This window comes from Eptesicus fuscus, chromosome 17, assembly GCF_027574615.1.
Source record: "Eptesicus fuscus isolate TK198812 chromosome 17, DD_ASM_mEF_20220401, whole genome shotgun sequence".
In the NCBI taxonomy this organism is placed as follows: Eukaryota; Metazoa; Chordata; class Mammalia; order Chiroptera; family Vespertilionidae; genus Eptesicus; species Eptesicus fuscus.
In genome coordinates, this window is record NC_072489.1 from 40351398 (window position 1) to 40360545 (window position 9148).

Sequence of the window (9148 nt, forward strand, 5' to 3'; positions counted from 1 at the left end):
ACTCATTTTAAGTGAGCATTCAGATTTTTTATAAATTTACTGAGTTGTCCAACCATCACCATAATCCAATTTTGAATATTTTCATCACTCTGCTAAAATCCCTCCCCTGGTTGGCTTGTAAAGGCTGGACCACCAAAAGCCTACCTACAAGTGTAGCGTTTACAGTTAGACCTGAGGGGTTTGGGTTCTGAATAAAGGTGTAAAACCTCCAGGCAACGTGAAAGAATTTATTTTCTGCCCTTCTCCCTTTTAAAAAATGAAGTCCAGGTTGCGGGCTCCAGTTGCAGACTAGATCCCAGGTGGGTGGCATGCTGGGGGCAGCCCATGGATGCTTCACTCTCCCATCAATGTTTCTCTCTCCCTCTTCCTTCCTCCCCCTCTTAAAAAAAATCAATAAAAATGAAGTCTTGGCTAATCATTAAACCAATCATGATATCTTGAAGGGTTAAGGTGGCCTATATCTCCATCCACACTTGATCTTAGCCAACAGGCTGAGAAGCGATTATATCTCCATCCAAACAGCTCACCGTTTTCCTCTCCTGCTACCCTCTCAAATAGAATATTCCCCTACTGGGTTGAGGCATTCTTTTTTTTTTTTTTAATGTATTTTATTTATTTTTTACAGAGAGGAAGGGTGAGGGATAGAGAGTTAGAAACATAGATGAGAGAAACATCGATCAGCTGCCTCCTGCACACCCCCTACTGGGTATGTGCCCGCAACCAAGGTACATGCCCTTGACCGGAATCGAACCTGGGACCCTTGAGTCCGCAGGCCAACGCTTTATCCATCCACTGAGCCAAACTGGTTAGGGCGAGGCATTCTTCTTAAAAGCACTTTCTAGCTCAGAGCTAGCAACTTTGTCTTCTACAGTAATGCCAGCCACAGTCCAAGCCCCCACATACCCATGCTCCTGATCAAGAAACATTCATTTGTGTTCTTTCTTTGCCAATTCCAACTCTGCCCCCCCCCCCCATTTGCACCACAGGGCCCCCTTCTTCCTTTCCTGTCAGCCTCGTTTGCCTAACCTCTAGACAAATTCCTAGCCTGAGTCCTCCTTTCCATCCTCGCCGAATTCGCTGGGTCATCACTGCCCAGACGCTGGTGGCATCAGGGACCTCAAAAGCGCAAATGCCAAAACCAGAAGAGTTGACCCGCTTAGGGTTGAGGAGTGTGTGGGCGTGTTAAGTGTGTAGGTGTTGTGTGTGGAAGAAACCAACAGTCCACCCCGGTGTCCATCTGCCGGAAATGCCAATCACGCCCGCCTAAGAAAGCGAGGATCAGCTCCCCATCGCGCCCCCGCAGACAGCATTCAGGATTGTGGAGCTCAGACGGAGCAAGGCTCCACCCTGGGCCTGGACCCAGGGGGCGCCCCGGCCCCCCATAGTACAGCACCCCCCCGCCCCGGCACTGTGGTAGGGCCCCACAGCGACGTCACCCATTGTTTACAAATCAACCGGAGCCGGTAGGATTCTGGCTGCCGCGGTGCAACGCGAGGCACGAGTGCCTGTGGGTCCCCGGCTTCCTTGTCCGCCCCGGCCCTAGCCCGGGTCCCTGCCCCGGCTTCGGCCTCAGCACCGCGCCCGGCTCCGCTGCGGCCCCCAGAGCCGCCAGCGACGCCCGCAGAGCTCCCCGTGCCGGGGCGGGGGGCCATGCCGTGCCGGAGGGAAGAGGAAGAGGAAGCCGGCGAGGAAGCGGAGGGGGAGGAAGAGGAGGAGCAGGGCAGCTTCCTCCTGCTGGAGCAGTCGGTGACGCTGGGCGGCTCGGGCGAGGTGGACCGCCTGGTGGCCCAGATCGGCGAGACGCTGCAGCTGGACGCGGGGCAGGACAGCCCGGCTTCCCCGTGCGCGCCCCCCGGGCCGCCGCTGCAGCCCCTGCGGATCCCCGCGGCGGTGCTGGCGGACAAGGCCCGGCCCCCTGATCGGCCGCTGCTGCTGCCGCCCGCGCCGGCCGCGGCGGTGAGCCCGGCGCCGCCGGGGGCCCTTCGCTGCGCCCTCGGGGACCGCGGCCGCGTGCGAGGCCGGGCTGCGCCCTACTTTGTGGCCGAGCTCGCCCTAGGCCCCAGTGCCCTGTCCCCACTGTCCCCACGGCCCAGCCTAGATGGGCCTTCGAGAGCCGACAAGCGGGGCGCCCCAAAGCCTCTGTCGGGTCCGTGCCGGCGAGGATGGCTGCGGGGTGCCGCCGCCTCCCGCCGCCTGCAGCAGCGGCGCGGGCCCCAGCCGGAAGCCCGCACCGCCGACGACGACCCGCACCGGCTCCTGCAGCAGCTGGTGCTCTCCGGGAACCTCATCAAGGAGGCCGTGCGGAGGCTGCATTCGCGACGGCTGCAGCTACACGCAAAGCTTCCCCAACGCCCGCTCCTGAGGCCGCCGACGGCTGCAGGGCACAAGCCCCCTTCGCCCCGCAGCCCTCGCGCGGCCTGCAGCCACCCTGGCGCGACGGCACGGAGGGCGCAGCTCCGATCTGGCGACGGCGTCCCGGTGCCTGGCAGCTAATACCCGGGGAGTGGTCACTGGGCCAGCCTTTGCCCGGAGGACAAGGGGTTCCTTCCCCCTGAGGGCTGCACCTCTAATCAGACTGGTGAACTCCCGCTCTTGGAAGCGGGAAAATAAGCTAATTGAGACGAGGAATCGAAAAGTCGCGAATGTTTTCGTGGGGACCTGAGGTCCAGGCCCTGTTAAAAACCAGGACTCGGTTGGCCCTCTATAAGGCAGATTACAGAACGCACCCCAAGCTCACAGGCCATTGGACTCTTTATTTTTGGCGTGACCAATTCTTGGAGGCACCGCGTGCAGTTCCACGCAAACCTCCCCTGACCCTCCATCCCAGCGACTACGTGGCCACGGTTCATGCATCTCAGGATCGCCTCTCGCCCTGAGGATGAGGATGACCCCAGTTACTTGTTTCACCTTTTCAGGGTTGGTTCCTGATTCACTTTGGGGGGAGGGGAACATGAATAGACGATCATCTCCAGGAGTACCTCAAACTGCCAGACTTGAAAATTTATCACATTTAAAAAAACAAAACATGTTCTGTCTGTTGGGGTGCTGCTGATTCTTAAAACGCACGGTACCATGAAAGGGCCTTTTCTCTGCCCCCCGCTTTGCAACTGGCTGCGTTCCCCGAGGGGAAGGGAAAGCCGCGGTGTGCGCAGGGTGGGGATTGGAGGTGGGGGCAGGTGGTGAAGTGCTGGAGTCTCCTGAGGACAAGCGCGCCGCCGCCGCCGCCGCCGCGGGTGTAGGGAGGCGGGGACGCGGGCACCGGTGCCGCCCGCGGGCCCGCCGCAAGCCTGGCTTTGATGAAAACTGTCCAGAGACGTGGCCTCGGGTCCCTCCTCTCCCCCCTCAGCTCTGATGTCCTATTCAAGAGGGCCGCACTGATGCTCTTGGGGGCCCGGGCTGGGGGCTGGGAGACGCCACGTGACGGGCACTCCAGGGACACAGCCTCACACAGCAGCTTATAATGGGCTCTCTGGGGCCATTTGTAATAACAGCTGCAATTCCCTGGGTAGATGGAGTTGATTTCCTCCCTCCGCCCCTCCCCCCCAGCCATGCCAGATCGCTTTTGTAAGTGAAGGAAACCGAGGAGAAAATGTGACCCTCCAAGTGGAGAAGCTGCAGGCTTTGCCAGTGTGAACCGTGATGAAATGTTTGCAACATACTGTTCACTCACTCTGAGGGATTTAAGACTGTTTAGCTGGTGTTTTAGTTTTGTAAGATTCAATGGCTTGTCCATCATCCAGATGTGGCTGTTGACCTATCTACACTTCGCACCGGAGTGTCTGGAATTGTGGCTATCCTGATTATAGGATTTTAACTTAACTGAAATGTCTATTTGTAATAAATGTGTTGCATTTCTTGTCTGGTCTTATTTTGTACTTGCCGTCCACGGGGAAGATGCACAGAACACATTTCTCTGCTCTTCATAAACATGAAAACACTTGAAATCTTTGTCAGCCTCGCTTGCGGATGGTAATTAGAGTGCCTTTGTGTCTGAACAGCTCACTAGTCAGGCAGGGTCTGCGCGCCTGGGTGTGTGTATTGGTGCTGGCACGAAATTAAATGAAAGTGAGGTCAGGTTTGGACCAATCCCTTTCACCCAAACCCTAGAGCCTTTGGATTACTAATCCATAATGGAGATGTTTTACGAAGCTGCTTCTGACTGTTTTAGCAAAGACCAGTCACTGCAGATGCGGGGGAGGCTTATCACTTTTTTTTTTTTCTTTCTTCCTACTGTGGTCATTCATCATGTGGACTTGTTCCACGAAGCCTGAGCAGCTCTTGTTTAGGGGTTGCTCAGGATGCCAGCCTGTGGTGGGAAAGCTGGCCGAGAGTGTATTCAAGTATTGCTCTCTCTGCCCTTGGCATGTTTGCCGCCCTTCTCTCCCTAAGAAGTGACGTAATAGCCCATCTCTGTCCCTCCAGTTTTGAGTTACCTAAGCCTGTCTCCTAAAGGAAGGTTCAAGTTCACTTATTCAATGGGGACCTTGGACAAGTTGCTCAGCTGTGGGCTTCCATTTCCTCACCTGTACAACAGCTGAGAAGTGAGTTGAGGAAAAGGGTTCATGGTGACTGGCACGTACTAGAGATAAACAGTCTGTAGTCCCTACCCCTTCTTTCCCAGGACACTCCCTAAGGGGCTAAGTGATCCTCTGTTTCTCATGAGACAAGGTCATCCAATGATTCCACAGGTTCTTTCTGGATCCCTGAGAATCCTTCCTAACTTCCTTTTGCACTCAGTGCCTGTTGTCTATACTTGCCCATCCTCTCAAATACACAGACCCTGAGGGTCTCTGGGAAGGGCCTCCGGAACACAGCAAGCCAGCCCTTTCCCACTACCTGCCCAGAAGGAGTTGTAGGGGGCTCAGTCCCGTGCCGCCCAGCAAGGGGAGGGCGATTGTGTGGCTCCAACACAAACTGAGGAAGGGGGCTTCCAACAGCGCATGGGTCTGTCACCTCTGGGCACTGAGCAACAGGGGAAAGTGGTCAGGCGCTGGCTTGCCCTGGCGTTGGAGTAGCCCTGAGTCCTTGGCCTGCTTCCTAGCTGGGGTGGGATCTCCCAGAGGTCAATGGGTGAGGAGCAATCCAGGGCCAAACTGGCCATGATTCGATGCCACTCTGAAGTCATTTCAGAGTCTAGAACCCAGGCCTCTTTCCAATACCCTGATATCATCATACATACTTCATTGTCGTTCACTGCACAACTCCACACATACACTACAACGTGAATGGCACCCCTGCAGTTGTCCAACATGGTGGCCCTGCCATTAGAACCATGGAAAACCATGCCCCAGGCTGAGCTAGGGAAAGCTGTAGCCATTTTCTTTCAACATGTTCAGCATCCTAGGAAGACAGTTGGCCACAGAAAATGGCTGGGTGAGATAAAAGGCCAAAGCTATAAACGCAATGAAAAACATACAACATAAACAAAGAAACTAGCAAATAACAAGGGGTTTGGAGAAAAGAATGCCACACTTCACAGAGAACTCCAGAGCCTGCTGCCCCAGGATTTCATTCTAAATTAGGCATAAATGCTACAATATTTGGATTCGGTTTTTACCCTTTTTTTGCTCTTTCCTTTTTCAGCTCAGAAGCAGAAACATGGAGCGACGATCAGACGCCACTTTCCTATGCAGCAAAGACTGTATTGAACCCTGTGATCCCTTCCTTCCAATCAGGAAAGAGTTACCCTGGCAACCAAATTACTAACTCACTCAATTAGCTCCCCCCTCTTCCACCAATGCTCAGTAATCACAGAATGTCAGCCCCGGGAGAGCGCAGCCTTCAGTGGTCTAGTGCTACCGCCTCCCTTAGAGATGGAGGCGCAGAGATGTGTCCACACTGAGGTGCAGTCCATTTGAACGCCGTGAAGGCTAGGGCAGGCAAAGGGGCAAAAACTCTCCCAGGCAGCACTTCCTCCTGGTTTTCCATCCATCGCTAAAGGGAGAACAGGTGACCTGCCCTTAACGGTGTCTCCCAGGAGGCATAATAGATGGGTGTAGACTCTGTAAGCAGCCCTCCATTGCTAGCCCAGTGATTCAGCACAGGGTCCTTCACCTCAACAATCCCAATGAACTCATCTGCAAAATGGGGAATAAAAATAAAGCCTACCGCCCTGGCCAGGTAGCTCAGTTGGTTAGAGCATCGTCAACGTTGCGGGTTCAATCCCCATCAAGGCACATGCAAGAAGCAACTGCCCGGCCGGGGTGGCTCAGGGGTTGAGCACCGGCTCAGGCATCCAGAGGTTGCCAGTTCTATTCCCTGTCAGGGCACATGCCCAGGTTGTGGACTCAGTCCTCGGTGGGGGGTGTACAAGGGACAGCCAATTGATGATTCTCTCTCATCATTGATGTTTCTCTCTCTCCCTCTCACTTCCTCTTTGAAATCAATAAAAATATATAATATATATTGTATGTGTGTGTATATATATATATAATTTTTAAGAGAAGAAAAAAAAAGAAAACAGCCTACCTTGAAGAATTGGGTGAAGATAAATTAGATAATGTCAAATTAGATGATGTATGGGAAACAAATAGCAAACAAACATTCAAACAATAAAACATCATTCCTGGAAGCTATTGCATAAGGTTAACACTTTAAGTCCTGCCTCTTAATGAATTCTTCAATCTGTTTCCTCTGAAGATCAGACCAGTTTCTTAAGAATACATCCCTGTTGTATAGGTAAGCACTCAGGAAAGTGCATGGGAAGGGAATAATCAGTCAGTTTAGAAGAGGTTTAATCACAAAAGGATGGAGGTCCCCTTCAAGCCAAACTTTGAAAGCAGCTCAGGATTGGGACTGATGGAAGAGAGGCATCAGGGATATTACAAAGGGGAGGGGGTGTGGTGAGGAGCTCTTAGCTCTTCTATTTCCCCTCAGAAAACCCATCCCCTTGGAATTCTAATTCACCTAAAGTTCTGCACGCCTGCCCTGTCCGCTCCCATCTATAATTTGTACTGTGAAAGTCATGCAATTTCTTCGCAGGAAGGGATCTTCAAATTCATTTTGTTCTCACTCTTCATTTTATTTACAGTCTTTATAGGTTTATCTCAAGAGTTCATATGTGAGTGTCTCCTTTTCCCAAAGAGATTATATATTCTTTGATGGCAGAGGAGTGACAAAATGAAGAGGATGTTTTAGGTAGATTATCAGGGGACACAGCCTGGGGGATGGACAAAGGTTAAGGGCAAACCTTTATGGTCAGCTAGATCAGTTGGATGGCTGTTAAAACATCCAGGCACCAGGTGATAAGGGCCTGCGGGGGGAGGGTGGGGGGCGGTGTGGGGGGAGAAAGAGGAAAATATAAGATACACGTTCTGAAAAGAAACGGTAGGCCTCAGTATAGTTCAAAATGCTCTGGAGCCAGACTGCCTCAGTCACAGTCCTGGCCCTTTCCTTTAAAGCTCCTTCCTGTGACGCTGGGCAGGTCACTTCATCCGTCTAACCCCATGTTCCTCATCATGAGGTTTGATAATAAAGTCCCTGTCTCCTAGGGTTGTGAAGATTCATTGAGCTAATTCTAGTAAAAATGCTTAGGTCACTGCCTGAAATGTAGCTGCATTTAGTAACAACGCTGGGTATTGGTATCTAATAAATATTTGCAGAGCAAACAAATTGGGCAATTTCAACAGAGTTGTGGAAGCTAAGGGTGTGTGTGGGGTGCTTGGGGCAGAGGTGATGAGTTGTGGTGCTTAGAAGTTCAAAGAGGATGGAAAAGGAGGGACAGCAGCTAAAAAGGGAAAGCAGGGCCAATGGCAGAATGTACTCAATCAGGAGAGACCTATTCTTGTCTGACTGTGGATGAGAAACTGAAGGGAAGATGCTAAAGGACCAGGCTCCTGGAGGCAGGAAGGGATGGGGTTCCCTGGGCTGGACAGGTTTGAAAGGCAGGGTTCAGCCCTAACTGGTTTGGCTCAGTGGATAGAGTGTCAGCCTTCGGACTGAAGGGTCCCAGGTTCGATTCCAGTCAAGGGCATGTACCTTGGTTTTGCAGGCACATCCCCAGTTGGGGGTGTGCAGGAGGTAACTGATCGATGTTTCTCTCTCAATGTTTCTAACTCTCTATCTCTCTCCCTTCCTCTCTGTAAGAAAATCAATAAAATACATATATATATATTAAAAAATAATAAAAAAATAAAATATTTTTTTAAAAAGGCATGGTTCAGAAGGATTATAGGGGTGGATGTCTATATTTTGTCACAAACTGTCATACCAAGGCAAGGCCTGGGACCTGATGGTTGGCTATTGAAATAACCTTGCATAACCCTTCTTGCCTGGGATAGACATGTTTCTGTTGTTATTGTATGAATGAATCCTCCTCTGTACCTTATACTACAATAGAATAAAAACTGAATGTGATACCAAAGAACTTTTTAACTGCTCCCCCTTATCAATTAACTGACTCATAGGAGATAAAACTCACAACCCCCAACTGATAAGCTATTCAGGCAGTTTGTTTGACTTATTGATTTGGGTGGGTTAAAAAAAGTCACAAGCTGATTATCTCATCATGTTACCTTTGCTCTGCCTTTTGCCCATTTCTTTTTTAGTCTGAATCAGATTCCATAGCGTAATATGGGTGAAAAATGGTTTCTTAGGTTTTCCTGAACATCTCCAGGCATAGGAGTCAAAATCACCTTTCTTCAGATGCACCCTAAATTGTACTTTTCTTCGGGTGTATTAAGAAGGGGAAGAACTCAGAGTGCAGATGTTCAACACACACCATTTAATGGTGCCGGTAACGGGAAGTTGAATAACGTCAGGGTTCAAAAAAGACAATGAAGCCCTGGCCAGTGTGGCTCAATTGGTTAGAGCCGTGGTCGGCAAACTGCGGCTCACGAGCCACATGCGGATCTTTGGCCCCTTGAGTGTGGCTCTTCCACAAAATACCACGGCCTGGGCGAGTCTATTTTGAAGAAGTGGCGTTAGAAGAAGTTTAAGTTTAAAAAATTTGGCTCTCAAAAGAAATGTCAATCGTTGTACTGTTGATATTTGGCTCTGTCGACTAATGAGTTTGCCGACCACTGGGTTAGAGCATCATAAACCAAAAGGTCGCCGGTTCAATTTCCAGTCAGGGCACATGTCCAGGTTGGGGGCTTGATCCCCAGTAGGGGTGTGCAGGAGGCAGCCGATAGATGTTTCTCTATCTCTC

The 9148-nt window shown here is 51.3% G+C and overlaps 1 protein-coding gene across 1 annotated transcript; it reads left to right on the forward strand.

Moving 5' to 3' along the window:
- Positions 1 to 1490: 1490 nt before the first annotated feature.
- Positions 1491 to 3850, forward strand: FRAT1 (FRAT regulator of WNT signaling pathway 1). Its single transcript, XM_054728905.1, has one exon. The coding sequence runs from the start codon at positions 1651 to 1653 to the stop codon at positions 2491 to 2493; it is 843 nt and encodes a 280-aa protein (XP_054584880.1). The 5' UTR covers positions 1491 to 1650; the 3' UTR covers positions 2494 to 3850.
- The last annotated feature ends 5298 nt before the right edge of the window (positions 3851 to 9148 follow it).

Coding starts and splice junctions, on each gene's coding strand:
- FRAT1 (XM_054728905.1), top strand. CDS start 1,651: ATGCCGTGCCGGAGGGAAGAGGAAGAGGAAGCCGGCGAGGAAGCGGAG.